Source organism: Monodon monoceros, unplaced genomic scaffold (genome assembly GCF_005190385.1).
Source record: "Monodon monoceros isolate NGI ecotype Baffin Bay Population unplaced genomic scaffold, NGI_Narwhal_1 Super_Scaffold_1, whole genome shotgun sequence".
Taxonomy (NCBI): domain Eukaryota; kingdom Metazoa; phylum Chordata; class Mammalia; order Artiodactyla; family Monodontidae; genus Monodon; species Monodon monoceros.
Window position 1 is genome coordinate 58,471,607 of NW_021703765.1, and position 26,376 is coordinate 58,497,982.

The 26,376-nt window shown below is 43.8% G+C and overlaps 1 protein-coding gene across 1 annotated transcript in view; it reads right to left on the bottom strand.

Moving 5' to 3' along the window:
* PIEZO2 (piezo type mechanosensitive ion channel component 2) overlaps positions 1-26,376 on the bottom strand; it is a 330,011-nt gene that overhangs the window by 149,952 nt on the left and 153,683 nt on the right. Inside the window, exon 4 of the mRNA XM_029230410.1 lies at positions 22,909-22,951. Within this exon, the coding sequence (XP_029086243.1) occupies positions 22,909-22,951 (43 nt within the window). The remainder of the gene's footprint in view (positions 1-22,908; positions 22,952-26,376) is intronic.

Below are 26,376 nucleotides of genomic sequence, written 5' to 3' on the forward strand. Positions count from 1 at the left end.
CTGGACTCAGATGAAAGTGACCCAATGTGTATCAGAGAGAAAACTTGTTTAGGGACAGGAAGCAGAAGATAGGAAAGTATGCATGTAAAGATACATAGTTTTCCATATACACTTCACGTGATGAAATACATACTGTAGTCATTTACATTGGATATGTGATATATTGGTAAAAACATAATAAACAGCAAGACCCCATCACCTAGAAATAACCATGTTAACATTTTAGTAAACTAAAACATCATATGATATCGCTTATAAGTGGACTCTAAAAACATGACACAAATAAACTTATTTACAAAACAGAAATAGACTCACAGACATTGAAAACAAACTTGTGGTTACCAAAGGGGAAAGGTGGGGAAGGGATAGATTAGGAATTTGGGATTAACATACACACACTACGGTACATAAAATAGATAAGCAACAAGGACCTACTGTATAGCACAGGGAACTCTACTCAATACTCTGTAAAAATCTATATGGGAAAAGAATCTGAAAAAGAATATATATGTATACATATATATGTATATATAACTGAATCACTTTGCTGTATACCTGAAACTAACACAACATTGTAAATCGACTATATTTCAATAAAATTTTTAAAAATTAGTAATAATATCTACCACTTACTGAGCAATTGCTTTGTGCTAAGAGCTTCGTACATATTATTTAGTCCAACCAATCACCTTAAAGATTTAGGCATTATTACTTATCCTCCTTGTACATATGAAAAAACGAAGGCTCCAAAAGGTAAACTTACTTCCCTAAAGTCACACAGAGAGTCAGAGAGAGAACAGAATTATCCTCAAGCTCCCTGTAAGTGCAAAGTTTATGTTGTCAACCACTGCATCCTCCTGTACGTATCCCCACGGCCTTCCCTTCCAGTCTTCCTTCTGTGCATGGACATGCATTCTTAGAGTTAACAAAACTAGTCTCATACTTTACCTATGGATTTCGACAATGATTTGTTCATTTAATACATCACTCACGTTTTCACAACTCACTGAAGATTTTTAAGCCTCACCACACTCACAGTCAGACAGGATTTACTTAACTAGTCCACTACTGTTGTACATTTAGAATATTTCCATCCATTTGTTACTATAGTATAAATAAAAGTTAAATCTTCATTAAGTAAAGAGTCTTCTAATCCAAGATCTTCTAGGAAGAATTCCTTAGACCAGTCTAACTGGCTTTTTATAAAAATGGTCTGGAAGAGGGCACCCCGTGTAGAAGCTTCGATTTTCCACATGACTTTAAACTCTTCTGAACAGAGAAACATGAAAGTGATGAGACATCCCTTTACTTCCATAAATAAAACACATGTGGTTGTGTGAAAGATTTCTAAAAATGGCAAGTTCCTTTCATACGGGTTGAGTAAGTCAATTACGAAAACTTCATCCAAACTTTATAATTACTTATGAAACTTATAATCCAGAATCGTAAAGATGAAACCTGATGATTGATTTCATCATAATAAAAATGTAGAGGTTTGCTGTCTACTTTTAAAGTACATCTAACATGATCAGACAGAGCAAAGGAGAATTAATATCGCCAGAATGAGAACTCGGAGAAAGGCCAGAAAACAAAGGCCAGGCTGGGGTGGGGTAGGGGTGTTTCCTGTGTGGGGCTGTCAGGGGAGCTGGTGGGTCCTTCCCGGGTGGATTTGGGGGGATAAATTATTGTGGCTCCTTTGTGGAAAATGAGTTGACCGTGGCATTTTATGAAAAGCACCAACCAAGCAGACTGGAGGGGAAAGAGTTCTTACAGAAAGCCAGCAGCACCGGGCTCCTCCCACCTGTTCTCTGCAGGCGCCTCCCAATTTGCAAACAGTGGCTTTGAGGCTACAGCCCCAGCTTTGTGCTTCTTGGTCCCCAAAGAGACACTCGATAGCCCACATACACTAAGGGAGTAAATGAACGCAGCTTGCAAAAGCAATCCTCCACCTGCTGTGACAGAATTCAGCTCCTGGATCCAGGACTGGGCTGCAATCCAACTCAGAATGGAATCATTCAGCCACAGAGGTGCCAACCTATTAACTGAGGCTCTCGGGTCCCGAGCTAACAAAGCAGCACATTCATGGCACTGCCTAGCGGACACAATGAGCCTTCAGAAGACGATAACATGGGCCGTGGACAATGGACAAAGTCCAACCGATATGTCCTGTGGGGACCATCTTATCACTAAAGTCTCCTTCACCGTCTAGACCAGTGTCTACTGAGTTAACATTAATCAGAGCGTTAGTCCTCAGAAATGCTGCAAATTAAAGCAAAACAAGACAAAACGAAAGGAGAAAAAAAACAGTTGCTGGTCAAATAAGTGTCAGAAAATCACAACGAATATTATTATAGTAAAGAACTTGAGAAGTTCTGTAGTAAAACAGTAACTCTGAGCTTACTTAAGCCTCCGTTTCCCACATTTTTATTTGACCACAAACCATTTCTTAGTTTTATCTAACACCTATTACATTCTGCCGAGCTAGTGCTCACGGCGCAAGCTTTAGAAAATGCTGACTCAGTGTCTCCTCGCTGGTCTATAGGTTTGATCACAATGAATGGACAATTGGGAAACTATACCAACGTGTAGCTAATCTTTATACGTTTGGCTTTGAATAAGCCCCTAATAACTGCAGTCAGTGACACCTCATTCCTCTCCCTCAGCCCTCCTCCCATCTATCCACCCACTCACTCAGGAAGTCACTGCAGCCATGGAGCTGGAAGAAACCAGAAAAGATCTAGTCCATTTCCTCATCTTGCAAAGAAGAAACCGACCCAGGGTAGGCTGAAGCCTGGACCAAATGCACAGCTGGCGGCAGAGCCCTTGTTGGGAGCTGCCACTCACTGCACTTGCCCCCGCTTCTACCTGGTGCCGCAGCTTCCCCCCAATCACGGCTCCCACCGCAAGGCCCGATGGCCCATTCCAACCCCATCCCATGCCGCCTCTGTGCTGCGCTGGACAAATCCGCTCCCAGATCCACTCTCCCTGCTTTCCTTCCCTCTCCTGTCTACTTCTCCACCTCCCTCTGGACACCCCCAAAGGCTCACCTTGCCGGGAGATCCCCCAAGGGAGTGTGGGGCTGGGCTGTGCCCACCAGGCTCCTCTTCTCTGCCTCCCGCTTAAATGTTGATGAGTTGGCAAGGTCTGGTCCTCACTTATTTTTTTCTAACTCCACACGGCAGACCTGAATGACACACTCACCACCGAGGCTCCACTGAGCACCTGCACGACGACTTAGCAGCCTGCACACCCAGCCCCAGCACGCCCCCAAGACCCACTTCCTACCAGACATCTCCACGCAGTATTCAACAGCTTTTTACAACTAAACGCCATCTTCATTCCAAAATCTGCTCTTCCTCCCTTATTCCTCACCTTGAAAGATGGCACTGTCACCAGTGTAGCAACCTGGACAGGACCTGGGCCCTGCCATCAGTCACAGGAAACCTGGAGATTCTGTCTCCATGACTGTGTGTCTCTTCCCCGCCCTCCTCTATTTTGGCTTCTGGATTATTGAACAGCATCCTTGTCACTTTGCCTCAGGGCGTCCCCTCTGCTAAGCAGGCCTCCGCATTAGCACCCAAGCTTCACTTTTAGAAGCACAGGTTGGGCATGCCCACCGCCCTGCTGACGAGAAAGGTCCATAGTCCCAAGCACACCCGCGAGGCCCTCGGTATTGCAGGCCCGTCTGCCTTGTCTCTTGCTATGACTTCCTTGGACCTCAAATTCCACCTACGCTGACCGCATACACCAGGACAGGCAGGTGTTTGTTCCTCCGAGTCAGTGTGCGATCTTCCCCCTTGGACCACAACGCCCTTCTCACACACGCTTCCAGGGCGCCCTCATCAGTCAAGACTCACCTCCCACACCTCCACCTCGAAGCCTGCCCACCACCTGCCACCTTTAGATACCTAAATGCCTATGTACACCTAATACTTTATGTCGCTACCTTGTTTGTGAATCTCTGTATCCAGGAGGACTATATATATATATATATATATGTTTACATATTACGTTTGTGTGTGTGTGTGTGTGTGTGTGTGTGTGTGTGTGTGGTACGGTGTGTGCTCTGAGTACAGGCTGGCAGAATTAATGTTATCTCCAAATATTTACTCTTTCCTTCCTATGACAATAGTTTGTGCAAAGTACTGTAGAAGAATCAGATCTGCTGTCTGCCACAAAGAGCCCCGCACTTTAGCTCGGGGAAGGTAAAGTACAAAGGGCAGGACACGTCACTGTGGTCTGGGGAACAGCTGAAGATCGAGGGGTTGACGAGTAACATCTTAATTATTTGGACACAATTTAATTTTCAAAATTGGAAATTATAAGCCATTCAGAATACATATGCAGTTTTATTAAATGCATATATTGGAGAAAACATTTCAAGAAAAAGAAATATGTGTTGTAGCTAATGAACAATGGCTCGATTTGGTGGGATTTTTTATGTATTCACTCCAAAGATATTTATTGAGCCTCTAGCACGTGCCAGGCACTGTCCCTGGGCACTGAGTGTTGGTTATGAAAGTGTCTTAAACACAGAGATAAATCAGGAAGAGGGGTTATGGCCAGGTCCTCCCTACTGGACTCGGATTTCTGGCAAAGCATCCACATAACCAGAACGGCTGAAGGGTTCAGAGCAAATGAGGCCCTACCATCATCACGGAACTGAGACTGCAGAGGAAATCGTGCACTGGTCTCGAGAAGTGGTGCCCAGAGGCGGTGTTTCCATGAGCGTGAGGTGTTGTGTGGAGGTGGCAGGTCACCCTGGAAGCCACGTGGGGTTTGTGCCTGAGAGAGAAGTCTTGACTGACAGGGTGGAGGTGAGAGTTTTCTTCTCATATATGTTGGCTAAAGTCAACAGTGTAAATTAGATGGTCCAGGGACCACGCACAGCACAGAGTAAATATTTGTGGAAGCCTCCATAAACGGATCGTTGGTGTGCATTACAGAGCATTTAACAACAAATTAAATTTTATTTCAAATAAATTCTGCATTTGAAACCAGGCTGACCAGGTTATGGGTAGAAGCCCTATGCTAATAAATTAACGAGATCAATGAATACATTTCCCCATAAAATGTTATCCTACATAGCTCGACTTTCCAGGCTCAGCTCAATTACATTTTCCATATAGAAAAGCACATGCTAAACTACTTAAAACATCATGTTCTCTTCAACAGGCAGACATTTCCTTTCCAATCTGGTTAGTCACATTGATCCTATTTGTTCAGAGAGATTATCCCTCTTGAAAGGGGGTCAAGGAAGCTGGAAATTGGGAAAAACCTACATAACCATCAAGAGGAGAAAGAATATAGCCATAAAATACTATGAATCAATAAATCAGTGCAAATGTACGTGTGACCATCTACATCAATAAATATGAATGCATCTCACAAACATAATATTAGGCAAAAAAAAGAACTAGCAAATGTACAGAATATAGACCAGTTAGAGATTCACCCATAAAGAGCTCCATGAAAGTCAGGAGACAGGGACTCAACCACCTGTGTTGGTAGTGCCCAGGTTCTTAAGATCCTTGAAAGCTGGTTGGTACATACAAAAGTATATCTTTAATATTTCATATTATTTTTAAAATTCAGAAGAGACACACTGCCTAGAATTCTTCGTGTAGAACACATCTTGAAAACACAAAGTCAATTATCTGCCTGGGAAAGATAATGACCAACTGATGCAGTCATGGCCACGATTATATTTGGTCTGATTGACTCATTAATCAAATTTAATTACCATCCTCCTATCCAAGTCCAGGGATGCAGTGAGGCAGGTGTGGATATTCATGGGCAAACCACTTTGCTTTTGTAAGTTTCTCACCAACAAAATGACTTCTTGAGGTCGTCCCAACTGTCAAGTTTCATTCTGACTCAGAAAATTCAAAATAAGGAGGCAGGGAAATGAAGATGGAGCAAAGAAAGAAAAGCATTGGAGTTTCAGGTACGGCCGAGAAGCAGACTCAGGAATAAACACAACCGCCGTCACCTTCAGAAGCTAGAAAAGGACAACCTCATTTATGCCATTCCTTTTGGGAAGCGAGTCCTTTGGCTCAGAGTTGGTAGGAAGGTCAACGTCAATTGAATTCCAATAAAATAATTAAAATGTCAAATGAGCATTATTTAAATGAATATGAACTGCTGAGATGGTTATACTTGGTTTTCTGGTGACCTCTGGAGCCCAGGCACTGATGCTTGACCGCGGCTCCACGGAAGTGGAGCTGCACAGGGACAGGGCTGCCCCAGGGGCTCTCCCCAAGCTCCCATCAGGGTCCCACTTCAACTCCTAGATGGACTGGTTCAGCTCTTCTTTCCTCCAGGGCCTTCACTTCCCCAGTAGCGCCCACAACTGTGCACAGTCTAGCTCCTGAAATACATTCTTTGCCTCACACCGGCTCCCCACAAACCCTGACTGACCCACCCCCATGGTGATCCTCTAATTAGCTTGCACAGGCCTTGCGGATGAGAGCAACATGGGAAGTGAGTAAAATCTAACCTGTGTAAACTGCAGCCCTCACTCTGGAGCTGGGTGATTTACTCCAGATAATCGGAAGACACACGGCCTCGGGGTTTCCTCTGCGGGATCTGAAGTGTGAGGATTATGAATCTAATCTGCACACGCTTCTGCTGCAAAGCAGCCCTCACGTGTCACCGTGACGTCTGCAAAGGCCATGCGATGTAAGCATTTGTCATCACTGCGGGATCCACTCCCAGTGAGGCTGGAATCAACTTCCAGTCTCCCCCACCCACCCCAGCCCCGCTTGCTGCCACCGTGCTGAGCGTCACCGTGCAGCTCAGGGTTCTCCCAGCTTCAGGTCACGACTAACTAGTTTATTATCAAATAAAGGCGGTGGCACAAACCAGCATTTTCTTTTTCATGAAACATAGTAGAATAAAACAGGAGTGCAGTGCATGCAGTAAGAGCAGCTACTGTTTTTTGAAACTGTAGGTATCTGTGTTGTATCGGATCATGACATAAAAGTGTACTGGTGTAGTTACAGTAAAAAAAAAAAAAAAGCTTCAAAATCACTCTCCAGCACAGCTCTGTTCTATCAAACAGGTAGGGCAGCTGTGTTGAGGACAGATGAAGATAACATAAATCCTTTCCCCAGATCTCTCGGAGCCAAATGTGTTGCAAAATTCATACTTTTCCAGATGTCAGGAAGGCGCCTCTTACAAGATGATGTAATGGTGGCAGCAGGCACGAGGGCAGTGCCCCCCTCCCGCCCCATCCCGCCCCAAGCACACACACCTGTGACCCTTCACACTCAATGCAATGGTCTCCCCTTGGCTCCCAGGTCAGTTCAGTTCAGGTTTTGCCAACAAGAAATTAGGCTAAAACATCAAGTTTTCAGAGCGTTTCCGATTTTGAGATTGCAGATGAGGGGTAAGATTCTTTACTCAAGCACATCATAACAAACTAGAAATATTAAGCTGTAAAACAAATCAAAATTGTTCCAGGAATAAGATATTAATCAAAGGAGTGAAAAAAATCTCTGAATTTTTACCTGTCAAAAGATGCACCCTATGTTCCGTAAATCCAAGAAATGAAAATATAAATTTGTAAGGCATGAATTATGGCGTGTTGGCCCACACTGCAAACAGAATTGCCAAAGCATCTCTCTAAATAGTTTCCCGTGCAGTTAAAATGTGATTTCGTTTTCAAAGTTTTTTCAGAAAGCATTTCAAGTAATTTAGGATTCACTGACTGAAGGCAGACTAAAAGCAGAGGACATAATCAATAGACATATCAAAATATATGTCCACACAAAGACCTGTAGGCAAAGGTTTAGAGCAGCTTTCTTCAGAATCACCAATAGCTGAAAACAACCCAAACATCTACCAACTGGACCCTGGATAATTGTGGTGATCCATGCAATGTAATACGATTAACAATGAAAGTAAGGATACTTTTAACTCAATGGATGAACCTAAAAAGCATTATGTTAAGTGAAAGAAGCCAGACACAAAAGGCCACAGACTGTGAGTCCATGAGTCCAAAGGTAGGGGACTGAGGACAAAGGGGCAGAAGGAGGCTTTCTAGGATGATGAAAATATTATAAATCTTGAAATGGTGGTGATCACATGACTGCATATGTGTGTCAAACTCATAGAACGACACACCTAAAAAGGGGAGAATTTCACTGGCTGTAAATTACACCTTAGTAAATGCGATGGGGGGAGGCACTGGAGTAACAGCAGTATGAAGTGTCAAGGGCAACAGAGGGGAAACCCCAAATCTGAGACAATGTAAACAGGAGAAACAGCGGCAAGCAAACCTAACAAGCACTTGATACAAACGTCATGTTTTAAACCAGCTGCATCTGTAAATATGTTAACTGTTGAAAATGTACTGAATGGCAGAGATTGTCCTGGGACATATCAACATCCGAAAAGGAAGGTGGTCCCAAAGGTCCTTGAACATCTCACTACAGTGTTTCCATGAAGCTGCCTCCCCCAGGGGATTTCCCTACGAGAAAAATTTACAGCAGGGATAAAATTAACAATGTGGGATGGAGAGGAAACGGTTTCTTCTGCAAATCCCTTTGCTTGAAATTCTAGGAAATTGTTTTAACAGTTCAAGACCTATTACAAAATCACTGATTTATGGGTTTAGAGCTAGGTTATTGGGAGACTTTTCCTCTAAACATAGATTTGTTATTTTTATAAATAAACAAAATAAACACTCCTAGAGTGAGTCGTGGCCACTGAGGTTTGTATGCCTGCAAATCTGGGCAGTGCGTGTTTCTGCCCTGCTCTCGGGAGGCGAGCCTCCTGCTCTGGACGGGCTGGATTTCTCAAGGATGGTCACAAATTTCGTGCTCACCATCTTCCGTGTCCCTGTCACGACCCCTCACAAACTCTCCCCACTCCCTGTGCAAATACTGACCTCCTTTGATTCACCACCACAAAGCCAACCGCCCACACTGGGTCCCTATAGTCTGGTTCCCTGATAATGATGGACACAAAGGCTGTCCCTGTTGACCCTGAGCTTTCGGTTGTCTGCTGAGAGTGGGTCAGCAATTCAGGATGGGGCTGTTTCTTACACTTCCTTTCCACCCTCTTCATGTCTCCCTCAATGCTAGGTACCAGGTCTTCATGTAATAAACACCCCTTTATTGACTTGTACAAGAAATCATCATTTTTTATAGTTGATAAATTTGGTGGGACTGAATGTTCCATAAGGGCTAATGTTTAGGCTGGAATGATGGTCTCATCCTCCCAGGAAGTTGAACGAACGAGCCTTTCAATGAAATGCCTACTACGTCCCAGGCCCTGGAGCTTCCTCCTGGTACACGGGCGTTTTAACGTCCTGTGTCTGTGGATTCCACAATCCCAGCCCCTCCTTATAAACAGGAAATTCCCTAAAAGAGGAAGGAGTCTGGCCCAAGCTTCTACCTGATTCCTCCTCCCCAACCCAGGGCTCCGCCAACTGTTGTTTGTCCAGAGAGAACGTGTGTCCAGCAGCCTGGGGCTCCCCCAGCTTGTCCGGCATAGAGAGCCCATGACCTTGTGAGGCGGCTCCATCCCTCCTGGAGCCGCCACAGAATCAGGCTGGGGTGGTGCTGTTGGTCAAACGATGTGCAGCATCCAGGCCTGAGTGGGACTGGGGACCGTGGGGCCTGACCTAGGAGGTCCCCACGGCAGGGACAGCACTCCCTCTGAGCCCACGCCCGGCAAAAAATGGAGTAAGCTTTGCTTTTGTTTGTTTTGGTTTTATTCTTTTCTCTAAAAGTCACTCAGGCTATGTGTGGATAAGGATACACAGCCTTCCTGGGGTACAGGGGGAAGTGAGGGGACAAACGCTAACCACTTAGCCACTCAGCCCAGGAATCCCAGAGACAGAGAAGAGTCAAACGGAACAGCATCCCTATCTCAGCATCATTTTCCTTCAGAACTTACACACCTGTTTTCTGGAATGTGCTGGTGTCCACCCGCACTTGGGGCAAAGCCAGCGCTCGGCTCAGATTTCTAAGGACAGGGTCCTGCACCCCCCAGAACACAGTGTATGTCCATCAGCATCCCAACACAAGACACCAGCACATTCACCGAAACAACACTCACTCCAGGATGGAAGCCAGTGATCTGCCTGGATTCCTAAGTCAATATATTTCGCCGGTCAGAGCCGAGAGCAGAGATTTCAAACACACCCATTTCCCGAGAGGACCAAGTGAAACAACCTTCCCTCTCTTTGCGGCAGGCGGGTCAGCGACAGCCGCGTGAGGGTCCCCTAGGCTGCTCCGCCTTTTCTTATCTGGTGTTTACGGTCCCCGGGCTGCTGTCTTGTTCATTGACCAGCATTTCCATTTGCTCTGTGGATGACAGGCCACCAGGCCATCTCACAATCCCCAGGAAGAGTGAGATGGACCTAAACCTCAGTAGTGACCACAGGGAGGGTGTGGAAGGAGGGAACAGACATCAGAACCTCTCAGAGGTAAGAAGGAGTCTCTGTCTGGGTAAGTCAGTGGGTATAGGAGAGAGTCTGGTGTGTGTGGGGGGTGTCCTGCCTGACCACAGCTTCCCAAGCTCCCCCAGCACTGAGGGATAGGATAAACTGAGGCAACAGGATTGCCCCTGGTATGTAATCAGACCTTCACAACGTCCGCAGAGGTTAGCAACAAGAAGAGGCACAGGCTCTACAATCAGGAAGACTTAACTGTCATTTAGTCCTGTGTAAAGAAGTCACTTAACCCTCTGAATGTTCACTGTTAGCTACTTCCAGTATTTTGTATATGTTTAGAGAGGTTTGTGTGGCTGTGAGCTTGTAGAAATAGATCAGGGCATAAGAAGAGCCAGGAGGGGGCTTCCCTGGTGGCGCAGTGGTTGAGAGTCCGCCTGCCGATGCAGGGGACACGGGTTCGTGCCCCGGTCCAGGAAGATCCCACATGCCACGGAGCGGTTGGGCCCGTGAGCCATGGCCGCTGAGCCTGTGCGTCTGGAGCCTGTGCTCCACAACGGGAGAGGCCACAACAGTAAGAGGCCCACGTACCGCACAAAAAAAAAAAAAAAAAAAAAGAAGAGCCAGGAGGAACTGTTTCCACTTTGTTCACTGTGGATGACAGGTTTCCAAGGATTCTGATGGGAAACCCAAACAGTTCCTATGAAATATGCCTGATACAAACTGTTGCTTTATCCAAGCAAGGATGTCTCAGTCCCTAGCTAAGATGTTTGACTGGCTGGGCTGCGGGAAAGACATTTTATAGCAGCTAAAGCTACGTTAAGAGCTAATTTCAGACTCTCACGATGCAGAGCAAATGAGAAATCTGAACCAAGGTTTGAGAGTATCTGTTAGCACGATTCTCCAAAACATTCCATTCTGTAGACTCAACATCCAAATTTTATCTCCCTATCAAACACCTATTATTCATCGTGCTGTCTGCACCAAGACTTGAAAGCTTTCAGTGATCTATTACACAGTTCATTTGCTCGTGTCATTAATGAAATCTAAAACGTTCCGGCCGGTACCTTGCATTTTGTATAGAACAAGGTGCCAAGGTTACCACCTGGGAATTCCGGGTTTCAGTTCATAAATTCTCTGTAGGACCTGATCTTTACCACTCATTCAGTCAAAGACTGTTTATTTTAAGTCCTAGGGACCTGACTTAGTGAAGATGGAGATTACAAGTCAGAAAATCTTTTCTTCCAGAAATATTTTGAAGGAAAAAGGATGAAGGATTACATCTTTTTTTTCTAGAAGAAAAATAGATCTGTTCACCAAATACTTATTAAATGATGTCATTGTGCTTAAATTAAAAAAGTTTCCTTTCCAAGTTGGAAGTCAAAGTCCTAGGTAAAACTCTCAACAGACTAACAAATGGAAATCACCTACTTTTATTATACACACACACAATACACACACATATACTCTCATATACACACATACACATAGACCATACACACATGTATGCATATATTAATCTATAGCTTTTACTCTGAGTTTCGAGTATACCCAAGATATTTTGGCAGATCAAAGAAAACAGCAAATTTGATCAATTGCATGAGTAAAGTTTAATGAAACCGATTATATGATATCACATGGATGTAAAAGCCTCAGATGTAATATCTAACTTTTCTTTCGATTGTGTGGGAGTTATAGACACTTGTTATGGACTGAATGTTTGTGTCCTCTCAAAATTCAGCTGCTGAAATCCTAACCCCCCTAATCCTAATACCCCAGATCCTAATACTGTGACAGTATTAAAAGATGAGGGCCTTTGGGAGGTGATTAGGTCATGAGGGTGGAGCCCCCATGAATGGGATTAGTGCCCTTATAAAAGGGACCCCCACAGAGCTCTCCTGCATTCTTTCTGCCAGATGAGGACACAGTGACCAGATGGTGTCTGTGAACCAGGAAGCAATCCCTCACCAGACACTGAATCTGCCAGAGCCTTGATCTTGGACTCCCAGTCTCCAGAACTATGAGGAATAAATGTTTGTTGTTTAGCCCCCCAGTATGTGGTGTGCTGTTACTGTAGCTTGAAAGGACTAAGACAGTATTTAATACATTTTTAGCAAGAATGAATGAGACCTCCATCTACTGTCCTATAATGAAATACGGCCATCTCCTGACAACAGGTTTAAATAGGATCTAAGTCAGAATCCTGGTCATCCTACAGGTGTGTGCTGGCAGCCAGAACTTTATTTGGACTAAAGATAAAACCATGCAGTTGGTCTTACTCATAACACAGCAGCTTTCTCTCCTGGTGCCTAAGGGGACACCTAGTCACCACGTCCCTGCAAATTTTGGTCCCGAATAGTCACATCCCACTAGACTAGGCTGTGGATGTGAAGATGATCCATGGGTGGCAGGGTACCAAGCCTTGGTTTCCAGTTCCACTCGTTGGTACGGAGCTGATAACCACTTCAGAGCGTTGGAAAGTTTAACAGAGATGATGCCTACACAAAACCGTCTACTGAGCTTTTTTGAATATTCTTCCTGTCATTATTGATATAATAATTCTCACCAAATGGTGGCAAAACAAATTCAGTAGTAATAAATTCCCATCTCACTGAACTTAGGTGTACATTCAGACCTGGATGTTGACAAATTCCAGTTTAAAATTCCCATTTCCAGTTCTTCTGCTTAACTTCTCTGTGTCTCGCATAACCATGTGCAAAAGGAGGGAGAGGGTACCTCTGGGTCTCAGAAGCTCCATGACCCAGACACGAATGTGTGATTCTGGGACCTAAGTTTAACTCTTGCTGCCCACCTGCTTCTGGGTAATTGAGGGATGGGAATGAACATTTATTTGCCGACTTTACAATTTGAGAAAGAAACACAATGATGTCTTCATCTAAACAAGGCTTTTAAAGTGGGGTTCAGGGACTGTGTTGTACTTTTGAATCCCCTGAACCTGCATGTAAAGTTTTTTTTCTTTATGTGCGTATGTGCATTTTTCTGGACAGCTAGTCTATTACTTTCATCAGACTTTCTAAGGATCTGAGACATGACACTAACCCTTCTCCCCCCCCCAAAAAATTGTCAGCCAAGGATTTCTAAAGAATCATAATTGTTGATTAAAGTAATAATATTATGAATAATAATAGTGCTATTTTGGGCTTTCATAGAATAAATCAATGCCAAAGAGAAAATCGGAATCCAAGCTTTTTAGTTTAGTATCAGTTAAGATGGTTTAGTACTGGCTTCTTAGTTCAGAAGGCAAACCCAGGGTGGAGGTTTATTTGGGAAGCCCTTCTGGTAAGTACAAGAGGTTGTGACCAGTGAGGGATGGAGAAGAGAGACACCCATACAGGTGTCCTGTCTACAGGTCGCTGCCATAAGGGGTTCCTGGAAGCTTTTGCAGAAGCCTATGCAATGCCCTTGGGTTGTCCCCAAGACTGAGCAGGGAGGCGGCAGCCCTTGCCCGTGACTTCTGCTGCTCACTGACGCTTCTGGGCCTTTCACCTCAGGCCCCTCCAGCACTGCCTGTGCTGGAGCGAATTTCTAAGGGACAGGAGGAAGCCGCCGGGTGAGAAGCAGAGAGCTGCAGGCACTAGCTGGGGAGACAGCACCTGTGGGGTGGGCTCAGCCACCTGGACGAGACCCGTTTCATAATCCATCTTCTCCCACGCACCAAGTCCAAGTATTCACCAAGCTGTGATTTCAGACTGTATTTCCTGAAACACACTTGGTTCACATCCTCTCTCATATTCAACGTCACTGTCTCATTCAGACACTCGTAATCGCCCTCTGAACTGCTGCCATTGCTTTCTACAGGGTCTTCTGGCTCATCCTCTGGTCTGTGTCGCTGCCCACAGGACGTTTCTAGAAGCACATCCAACATCTTCCCCAGGCGTTACATCCTTCAAAGGCTCCCCAGCACTACCAGGTAAGAGCTACACTTCTGGTCTTGTCCGCAAAGTGCTTCCTGATGCGTTTTCACTGTCCTCAGTTTAATTTCCACGCTCATTTGTGCCTCATGCTCCACCTCTGACAGACGTACTCCAACGAAGCCATCCTCCAAAACCCTGCCTGGCAGCCCCTGAGGTCAAGCTTCCACAAACAGCTCCCCCCGCCCCCAACTAGGTAGCCAGGCTTCATTTCAGTCCTACCCCCCACATACACAATGACCCACCCTTGCTCTCCTCCACTTCTGTGCATCTATCATTATATGGTATCTGGTACATAGTAGGTGCTCAAAAAACACCCTCAAATGATTGCACTAAATGGAAGCATGAACTCACCATATCATCTTTAACGTTTACATGTTGGTATTTTCTATCAGACCAAGACCATGTCTCCCCACTCCCCTGCCCCCAGCCCCCAGCATAGTTATAATAATGCAGGCGCAGCAAACACGTGTGGACCCAAAGCATCATCAGTGCTGGCATGGCGGGTTGTAGATGAATGGGAAGCAGAGCCACATAAACCTAAGTTCTCATCAAGCCTCTGACACTCACTAGCTGTGTGATCTTGAATAAAATACTTAACAACTCTGGTTTTACTTCACTCATTTGTAAAATGGGGATGGTACACACATATATTATATGACTTCTTCCAACTAGACCCTCTCCTTTCCTGTAACAAGACTGTATATCCTGGCCATTCCCGTGTGACTGCAGGGCACCCCTGTAGGAAGAACCTGCTTCTCTGGCCATGACCTTGGAGTTGGCCACGTGACCTTCTCAGGCACTTGAAAGTAACAGAAGTGGCCTGTGTCCCACCTGGGCACAGGCTCTAAAAGCCATGGTGGCTGTAGCAGTTTCTCCCCGGTCGCAAGCAAGGCATCCACCTAATGAAGGCCCTGGTTCAGCCTGGATCCCAAAAAGAAGAAGGCACTTGGAGAAGATCCACAGTCGATCCAGCTGATGTTTAATATGAGCAAGAAATAAACCTCTGGTCTCCTAGGTCACTGAGATACAAGGTTGTTAGCCAGAATAAGCCAGCAGAATCCAACTCTAGAAATGTTGTGAGAATTCCATAAACCAGATGAGCACTTAACAGAGAGCGAGGCCAGCGTATGAGAGATTTGAACAAATCTAAGTGCCTTCCCATCATGTTTGCATCTAGCCCAGGCATGGGCACAAAGCAGAGGTTTGAAAATGTTCAAGTAAATGAATAAATAAATAAGTTGGGCTTAATTTTAAACACCAAAGCACAGAAATATCCTTTACTTCCTGTCATTTTCTGAATATAGATTATTTTGACAAAAATTTTGTAACATAATTTCCAAATAGCCTGCTAAAGTTTCTAGAAATATTTATATACAGTCTGAAAAAATTAAATAATTTAGAAGTTCATCTTGTGGGAAGCTAGCACAACAACAGGGTAAATCTTTTAATCACAAGACATGCATTGTGTGCATTTATATGCAAAAGTACTGCTATTTTAAAAGCTACAAGTATGACAACACACAACTACAACCCAACTAGGACCTCCCTGGTTTAACTCGGTAGACCACAAGATTATAGTAATGGTATGATTTGAATTTAATGTTTTTTCCTTTCTATGTGCTTCTCAGAGAAGTAATACATAGAAATGCTTGTCTTGCTTTAAATTAATAGGTATTCATATTATCCACTTTATCATACAGACTTAGGAACTTAAAAATTTCAGAAAAATAGGGCTTCCCTGGTGGCTCAGTGGTTGAGAGTCCGCCTGCCGATGCAGGGGACACGGGTTCATGCCCCGGTCCGGGAAGATCCCACATGCTGCAGAGCGGCTAGTCCATGAGCCATGGCCATTGAACCTGAGCGTCCGGAGCCTGTGCTCCGCAACGGGAGAGGCCACAACAGTGAGAGGCCCGCATACCGAAAAAAAAAAAATTCAGAAAAATATAGCAGAAACTATAGAAATTAGTATCTTTGTTTCTATCACAATTGATTTCACTTAACCATCTCATTTCATGGATGTGAGTTTTCAAATAGAAAAGCATATCATAAAACCATCCTTGGAGTCTACCTTTCCATTATTCCTCAATATTTCACATAATATTACCTAAAGAAACAGCATTAATTTCAATTACACAGTGAATGAATTATACATAAAGCTGGAGGATAAAAACGAATTTAAAAATTGGCCTTAAATTTCTCAAGTAATTAATTCATGCTCCAAAAGAAAAGGCCAATAGAAATTAAAATGCATCAAGAAGGGCAGAATCCCTGAAAGTAGGGGTGAGGCCAACAGAGAAATGACACACTAATATTTATTTAAAAGGCCATTTGTTTATCAAACATTTATTAAATGCCTATTATTTGACAATCCCTGGGCTGGCACTAGAGGTTATAAAATAGTAAGACACACGTCCTGCCCTCAGAAGCAAGGGTCTAGAATAAGACATATAAGACACACAAGATCATGAACACACTGGTGGCTTCGTTACAGGAGGTGACAGGAGATAGGGAGGGAGCCTGAGGGCGGTGGCTGAGCCCGTGGGGAAGGTCCGGGAGGAGGTGGAGGTAGAGTACCGGTAGCTGCTGTGTCCTGAAGGGACCACAGACACAAAAGGGGGAAAACCAACAAAACAGGTACAGAGACACCTGCTAAGCCTCCCTGCTTCTGCTGCCACAGAATCAGGTCCTCAAGTGTGTCTCCCTTTATCCGATCTTTCACTTTGCTCACCTGGCTGGGTCAGGTGCAAGATGCCTCAGTGAACAAGACGGATACGGCCCTGATTGCATGGAGCCCTTGACCCTAGTACTGGGATCCCATCATGGTGTCCAACTCAGGGCAGGAGACTCAGCAGTCAGAGGATAGAGACTCGGAAGGTCAGGGAATTAAGTAACTGTTCACAGGGACACACACTCAAAGCCCCTCTGCTCTGAGGCCTGAGCCAGCTCGACCTGCAGGCTGCCCCGTCCTCCTACAAGCTGCGATGTACTGATAAGAAGATGCTGGGGCCCTGGTTTCCTGCCTTCTGCCCACGTGCTTCCCCATCAAGGGCTCTGTCAACTCTTCACCAAACGTCTGATCAGTCAGTATGTGTCAGGCATATCAAGACAGACCCATCCTTCCTGCCCCAGAGTGGGAGAAACACAGGGGAACAGCTGCAGTAATATTTACCCAGTACCATCAAGGAGGCACGTGAAAAGTGTTACAAGAAGAGGTGAGAGGAAGCCATCAGGCAAGGTTTCACAAAAGCAATGATGTCTAAAACCTGATGGAGGCGGGGAGCTCCCCATGGAATAGACAGTGGGGTAGGGGAGCCAACAACAGACGGGCAGTGGGAGGCTACCCTCCTAGCACCACCAAGACACAGCCACGCCTCTTGAACCATCTCTACACCAGGGAAAAAATCCTAGGGATAATTGTGTTTCATAAGAGCAGGCTGCCTTCAGGGAGATCTATATTTTATTTTATTTTATTTATTTTATTTATTTTTGAGATCTATATTTTAAAATAGTCTTTGAAGGGGCAAGATATTTCATTCCACAATCCAAGCAGAGCATCAAATAAAATCATGTACAATAGGGTGAATACTAATGTAATCTGAGGTGCTGTGCTGAGTATAGAGATTTATTAAGAATAACTACCTTGCTTTTTAAGTAAATAGGGGTGAGAAAGCAGTAGAAGATGGTTACTTTGAAAGAAGCATCAATAAGATTTCCCTGAGAGCAGGAACCTTATTTCTCTTGGCGGGTTACTGTGCACAAGCCCACTAACTCACTGAAATATTTTTTCTCCAGTGAAAAGTGTAGCTTAAGAAAGAGAAGACCCAGTGCAGACCTCGCTCACAGCTTCCTATGAGGACACTAGCACTTTCTGGTGGCTCCACTTCCTGTCCCCTCCTGCACACACAGGAGAGGGATATGCTCCTGGCCCCTAAATCAGCACAGTGACTTGCTTTGGGCCATGAACTGTGACTTGTGGTGACAGATGCAACTTCCAGGTGGAAACACTTAAAATCCAGTGCGCAATTCCCCAAATTCTGCTTCCATGCTTAAGCAAACTCAGAAACATCATGTCAAGACACAGGTGCCACAGACTGAAGCCAAACAGTGACACACCTTGCACAGGCAACCTCCCCACGAAGTTGTCTGCCTCCTCATCAGATTTTGCACAAACGAGAAAGAAGCATTTGTTGTAAGAAGCCACGGGGAACCTGGGACACTCCCTGGCTGATACACTTGCTTAGAACTTGCAGAGTATCAGTGCAGGGACAGGGCCAGGCCTACCTGCATCACCATTACCTCGATGAGTGAGTGACTTATGCTTTGGAAATATTTATAATCAAAAGTTTAGAAAATCTGCAGGGAAAGGTGAGCTTTCTGAATGAAATAAAAAATGTTAGGCACAGATATTTTTCTCCATAATGAGAACAAAACCAAAACAACTGAGTCTCCTTTTGTTATGCAGATAGCAATATCTACGACTAGGAGTGGAAAGGGGTCTTGGGAGTGGCACCAAAGTTGTAGGAACCTATATCTTATACCCTAACCCGAGCCCTAACCCTAACCCTAACCCTAACCCTAACCAAAGCTACAGGAGCCTATATCCTTCCTATGTCACGAGCACTCCTCTGATGAAATCAAAAAATAAACTCCTGATATCGCCCACAGAGAGCAATTGTTTGCAAGGTGAACATAACACATTATCATGAATTCAGCCATATAAACTGTGACAATGTGTATTTATTCTGAGACAGTGTATATAAATGGCATGGTTTCTGGGAAGGAAAGGGCTGCACACTGTCTCATCGTGTTACAGGCAGGCTCAATCCCTAGATCTTCCCTTGGATTACAAAATGTACAGCAGAAGACATCTTTGCTTCCTTTTTCTTGGAAAAAGCTTTGAGGTTTAGCTGACTCAGTCACTTTTTTTCAACATGTGACCACTTTAAAATACTCAGCTAGCCAACAGACTGATGGGCAAACTTCAAAGGACGTAGTGCTGAAAGGATCAATATCTCTTACAATGGCTCTAAAGAAGCAGGCAGCTTCATTTAGGATACAATTGGAATTCCCTTTAAGAGAAAGACGAGGATAAACTTGAGAAGAAATCAAGCAAGGCCATATCTAACGGCACTGCTTGACATGGTCTTTGCAACTGTAAATGCACAACAACCCCATAGATCAATACCTGCTCTGTATTTTAAGACACTCGATGCAATGCAGAGATGGTTCCCCTGTCCTTAAATGAGGCAACACTGGACAACATGGGAAAACACAGGATGACATTTTAAGATAACATCTAAAAACAGGGATGAGCTCTAAACTAGGACTGCAGTTCAAAACTACAGCATATCCTTAATAATATTTTTATTTGTACATCTATTTGGAAGCATGCCCATTTTAGAGAGGCATTATAATATGGGAATTTTACTGTCTGGCTTTCTTCAAAATGTTCATAAAATGAGAACAGCCGATAAGACTTGAGACTAAAGATTACGTCCCCAGAGCTACAGGGATAAGAAAAATAAAACAACACAAAACCAAAGAAGGCTATAATTCAAGCATTCATTGTGGCTGGGTGTAGAAAGCCAGGCAGACCTTCGCTTAAACGCAGGTCAATACGCCCACGTGGCTATGACTCTCTGGGTAGCTACTTGGTTTTCTTCCGGTTTCCTTCCCTGTGAGATGGGGCCCACAGTCTACAGTATGGGTCACAAAGGACGGCTAGTAGCCAATCCGGCCAGCTTCCTGTTTTTGTAAATAAAGTTTTATCGGAACACAGCCATGCTCATTGTCTGTGGCTGCCTTCTGCTACAACAGAAGAACCTGAAATGTGGCCTATCCACCCTGTAGAGTAAAAGTTTGCCCATCCCTGGTCTGTGGGATTGTTGTATGGACTGGAAATGATTGGCGCACGGCAGTTGTTTTCATTAAATCGTTATTCAAGTAAGAAAAAGGTTAAGATCATGCAAACTAGGAAGAATATGTTTCAATTGCCAAATTCTGCAGATCGATGGATGCTTAACCATCTTGGAAGAAGCTCTTGCCCTGAGTGCTTCACTCAGGAGACAGCAAAGAATCTCAGCCTGCACTTTGCTCTACAGAAAAATGACTCAGGATAAATGCAGATTAAAAGGACACTGAGGGCTTCCCTGGTGGCAAAGTGGTTGAGGGTCCGCCTGCCGATGCAGGGGACACGGGTTCGTGCCCCGGTCCGGGAAGATCCCACATGCCGCGGAGCGGCTGGGCCCGTGAGCCACGGCCGCTGAGCCTGCGCGTCCAGAGCCTGTGCTCCGCAACGGGAGAGGCCACAACAGTGAGAGGCCCGCGTACCGCAAAAAAAAAAAAAAAAAAGGACACTGAGATACCATTTCTCACCTAACAGATTGGCAAAAAAATCTCAAGTTTGACAGCATGTTCTGTTGGCGAGGCTCTGGGGAAACAACTGTTCTCATCCACTGCTGGCGGGGGGTGCAAACCGCCGAAATTTTAAGGAGAGAAATTTGGCAGTGTTTAGCAAAATTCCATAAAAGCTTATTCTTTGATTGTACTTGGCAACCTATCCCTCAGATATTTGGCAAAAATACAAGTGTGCACAAGGTTATTCATTTCAAGGTATTCTGGTAAGAGCCAAAGGCTGGGAGCCGCCTCCATGTCCACCCTTGGGATAAATGGCTGACTCCAGGTCCAGAATACTGGGTGGGCTTGATAAGTCCAGCTATGCTAGAAGGACAGAAACGATAAAGGACCAGGTGGCCTGCATCAAAGGACAATAAGTCAACACGAAGTTGCCCCCAATGGCAGAAAGGGAGCGATTTGAGTTTACATGAAACAGAGGGTAGAATGACAAGGTAAACAATGCCACAAACAGACACATCCAGACAAGACAGCGGCTCTACAAGACAGCTGAGCTGGTTTCCTCAGAAGCCAGGAAAGTGAAGAGAAACCCAATGAAGATGGGAGGGAATCGGGGGACACGATCCCAACACAGAGGCTTGAGATGTGACAACAGAACAGAATGTGTGGTGACCGCGGTAACTGGCCTTATGGTGGTGACCATTTCATGATGTATAAAAATATCAAATCATTATGTTGTACACCTGAAGCTAATATATTGTATGTTAATTATAACTCAGTCAAAAGAATTTTTTTAACTTTTTAAAACTAAAAAATTAAAATGGAATGTGTGGGCTTTAGAAGCATGCTGATTCAAACCAGTATCTGTAAGATGACATTTTTGAGATGATCAGGAAATGTAAACATTGACTGGGTATTAAATGGTGCTAAGGACTTACTGGTATTTGTATTTGGTACCACTGCGGCATCATGATTCTGAAAGAAAACATCCATTTTTTCAGAGACGTATACTGACTTAAGTAGGGATGAACTGACACGATACCTGAGATTTTCTTTACAATATTTTAGCCCCCTCCCCCCTAAAAATGGACAAAGCAAGTATGGCAAAGTGTCCTTGAAGCTGGGCAACAGATAACTGATGTTCAATTTGCTCTTCTCTCCTCTTTGGTTATCGTTGACATTTTTCGGAACACAAAAGAAGAATCAAGAGAAAGATGCTTTGGGGAAAGGTTTCACACACGGTGAGTCCGCACATGATATTCCAGCTTTTAAGTTGATCCATGAGATCTGCCCATCCCAAGCCAACCTCCTCTGATAACCTCAAGGACTACCTGTGGGAACTCACTGGGAGATCAACAGTGACAGTGCTGACAGGATGTAAGTGTATGGAGAGAAATAAATAAACCTTTGAGTCAATTAAAAATGGTACCAGAAATGCTATCACAGTCAGCCTGGTGATGAGCTAGCCGTACTCACTTGCCGCTGGAGAAATAATGCATTCTAAGGTATTTTATTATCCCTTTTATATGCTCTAAGCACTCTGTCAGCTTGATCAATACACATAGAAACACACTTTCAATACGATGAAAAGAACTAGTCAAAAGCTACCTTTAGAGCAAAAAAAAAAAAAAATCACTTTTCTCTCTTTCAATAGCTGTATCGACATTGCAAGTTCATATGAGATGCTAAATGCCCTTTATGCTGCCATTAGGCCTATATTGACCCTACCTCCACATTTTCTGATGTTATAATGAGTATGCTTTTTCTCTTCTGGTGTAGAAATGCTTTTAGCGAAGAGTGACACGATCTCAGCCTTCCACTTTGAGCTAATACGATTGGACAATTTTAATTATTGCAAAGATATCAATATAAATATAAATTTCTCTGTACTAAACCTGTAGAACTAAATATAACACATGACATCAGAAAGAGTTTACTCTCTTTTCTGTGATGCTCTAATTCTACAATTTACCTTTCACACTATTTCACAGTTGAAGAAGCATTTTCACATAAATTGCTCCATTTAATCTACATTTTCACTCTGTGTGCAGGCAACAATGTCATAAAGCAAAGGTCTACTCTACAAGGAAACTGAGGCTCAAAAATGATGACTTACTCAAGGGCACAGTCACTAAAGTAATGGTGGCAAGACCACCAATTTATAGTCAATGAACTGCTTGGAATAAAATAGGCCATAAGTAACCAAGCCCTGCTTACCTTTCAAAGCCGATCTGTCGGAATGTCTTTTCCCAGGTTGAGCCTGTAACAGAAGGAAGGGGTGTTATTAATGCACGACAAGGATTCAGTTTTGCCCTGATTTTGCACAGCCTGGTAGAGATTTGCTTGTACATCTAAGCAGAATGACTGTCTTTCCTCAAAGACATCCCTCCCCACCTCCCCAAATGGCCTTTCAGAGGCCAGCCCAGGTGAGTGCATACCACCACCACCCCCGCCCCCAGTAACAGAGCAGACCAATAAATCATTCTCTAAAAGTCTACATGTGTCCCAAGCAGAAAAATGTGTAATACTCTCCTGTTAAAAATAATGAAATAGTAGCACATTGTAAGCTGCACTCTCCAAAATTCAACTTTTAACTTCACGTGGCATTTGGAAAGCTAGAGGGCACTTTGGCATTCCAGTCCACTAGACACCATGGCTTTACCTCCTCAATGTTGAAGCACAGGATTTACATGTATTTTTTAAGCTGAACATTTTAATCGGAAGTCTCCTGAGTGTGAAAACGCTGTTTCCAGTGACACAATTTGACGAATAGTGTATCCAAGTCCACAGAAGAATAGCTAGGTATGAAAATGATTTTCTACAATTTTTTCATGAAATAATTCTTCCCTACATTATAAGCATAACAATTTTCTGAGTACTTAATGTAAAGAAAAGTGCTCATTTTTATCAAAGACCATGTCAATAAGAAGCCTGCATTCGTGAGAGGTAAGGGTTCTGCTAACCCACACTTTGACATTTTCCCGATGCTCAGTCAGTGGCAACAATATCTTGATTTCAGTAACTGTTCAAGTAGGCACCACTGCCCGCCCACCCCACCCCCCCAGCCCTAAATCCATGAGCTGTGTTACGTACTAGTTGCGTTAATAATCACAGCAGATAATCACTACCTTTCTGTACAGTTTAGTCTTGCAAACAGGAAGTGGTGAATTCAGCACTGGGTCTCCAGAGGCAGTTAAAAGCCACCCTGCTTCTGTTCCTCAAGTCACAGTAAGCCAGGATGGCACTTATGTTTCTTTCTTGAGAACTCTGCCTCCAGTGCTTTATTCTCGGGTCGACAATCAGTGCCTCCTAGGCATTAGACAGACTTTCTGGAAAGACAGGAGATTATACAAAGTAGTTTCCTGGGCCCTCTCTGAGGACTAAGCTAGTCCCAAGGGAGCATGAATGTGGTGATTTCACTAAGGGACTTGGGTTCATACTACTCGGTTATGATGGAGCGTTTTAAATAATTGCTATAAATAATGCAGGACTAAATTTGGGATCAGAAGTACACACACATGCGTACACACATAAATTTAAAGCAGATCAGGTTTATCTCCTCGGACGAAGTTACTCTTGCCCAGTTGAATTCCAATAGGCTTTGCTAAGTAGGAGGAAAAGACCTGGAATTTTAGTTAAGCAGCCCAGGAATTTCTGATGGCCCCTGAACCAGGGGAGTGGGCCCCATATGAATGTCATCTGTCCTGTGAGTCACATGCAAAACAATGGAGAATCCCCATCTCAGGAATTCTTAAACGACAGTTATCCTGCCCCTGAATACTAGCAATTAAGACACTGCCCAAGAATATATAACCTGAATCAGAAACCACGCTGAACTCCGGGACCGCTGGCAACAGTCTGGCCCAAAGTCAGAGGTGGGAGAGATTAAGAGCCTCACGCCAAGTGAGAAGCAGACAGTCTGTGCTCGGACCCAGTGGGGAGGGTTGGGGTAGGGAGGCATTTAGATGCTACTTTTCTTGACTTCTCTTGCTTTCATTGAGAAACAAAGCACCTTTTAACTTTTGCACATTTCCATTTTTTCCCCAGATCTTCTCAGCGCATTCTAAAATTGATTTTTAAAATAGACTCCATTTATTATCAAAGTAAAATAAAAATAAATGATTTTGCTAGACTGCACATTCAGGCTCTTAAAACACGGAACTTTAATTAAGAAATAGGTTCCACTTTCATATTTCTGAGAAAAATAAACTTATTCCAAAAGGGCAGAACAAGGTAAAAGTTTTGGGGTCAAGACTTCCAGTACTCCTTAAAATAAATATTATTAACTCATTCAACCAAGCACAGTGGAGATGGGGGAACACAACTTCCTTCCTGTCACTAGAGGTCAATTTAATTAGTAATTTGAGCATCTTACATACCATAGGTGCTCATCATTGTTTGCTGGTGATCCTCTACTAAACATCTTAATACATTAGGTATGAGACTGAATATATTAAAATATGGTTTCTGTCCTCGAATACCACATACTCTAGAGGTTTGGGTTTTTGTGTCTTTTGTGAGCACTTAGTCATGGGGAAAGGAGAAACACAATAAATGGAACAGACATATCCAGATCCTTTGGCACCAAGAATATTTTTGACAGCCCATTATTCAGTTGCTGGGGAATTCTTTTACAGCCATTCACCATGTTTTACATGGTAAAGTAATATTATTCTCCCGTGCCAGAGCAGTCCAACACAGAGAGAAAAGCAGAGAAAACAAAGTTGCTGGCAGACTTCCTTGATTCAACACTTTTTAAATGAGATTTATAATATGAAGTCTAGAACATGTTACAGTCTTCAGGTGAAAGCAAAGGACAGCAACAATGAAAAGAAGGGAATGTATAGCATAGAGAAATGGATATAATTCACTAGAGGGGTTGTTCCTTTCCAATGTTAGATGAAGTAGTTAGAAATAATGCATTGCATTCTTCACTTTTAAAAATTAGTTACCAAAGGGGGAAGGTGAGGGGAGGGATAAATTAGAAGTTTGGGATTAACATATACACACTACTAGATATACAATAGATAATCAACAAGGTCCTACTGTACAGCACCAGGAACTCTACTCAGTATTCTGTAATAACCTATATGGGAGAAGAATCTGAAAAAGAATGGATATATGTATATGTATAACTGAATCACTTTGCTGTACACCTGAGACTAACACAACATTGTAAATCAACTATACTCCAATATAAAATAAATTTAAATCTAAAATAATTAAATTAAAGAAGAATTTCCCTTGATAGCATTGGCATCTCAATGACAGAGCTGACATCTGGAGCAGAGGGAGGGTAACCGAGCCCAAAAGCTGGAAACAAACCCTGGGCTAAATGTCACTCAGTCTGCAGGGCAAGTTCCAGTGTCTCATCCATGTGTGTCTCAGGTAACAAAATATCCCTTAACATAATTCAGCACCAACACTCCAAGTGGGAAGTGCTGTGCCCAGAAGTAGGGCATCTACTCCTGGAATGAATCTAATCCATTGACAGCTACTCCTTTACAAGGCGAACCAGGCTCTGTGCATCCATCCTCCCTCTCCTCCCTCTTCTGGCCCATGTTCCTGCTGGCCTCAGCAGCTTCCAAGTTCCTGTCTTTCCACAACAGAAAGCAGTTTTGGAGTTCTCCTTTCTTTGGGAACTACTTTGCCCCGGCCAATAAGCTGCTTCTGTGGGCCCCAAGG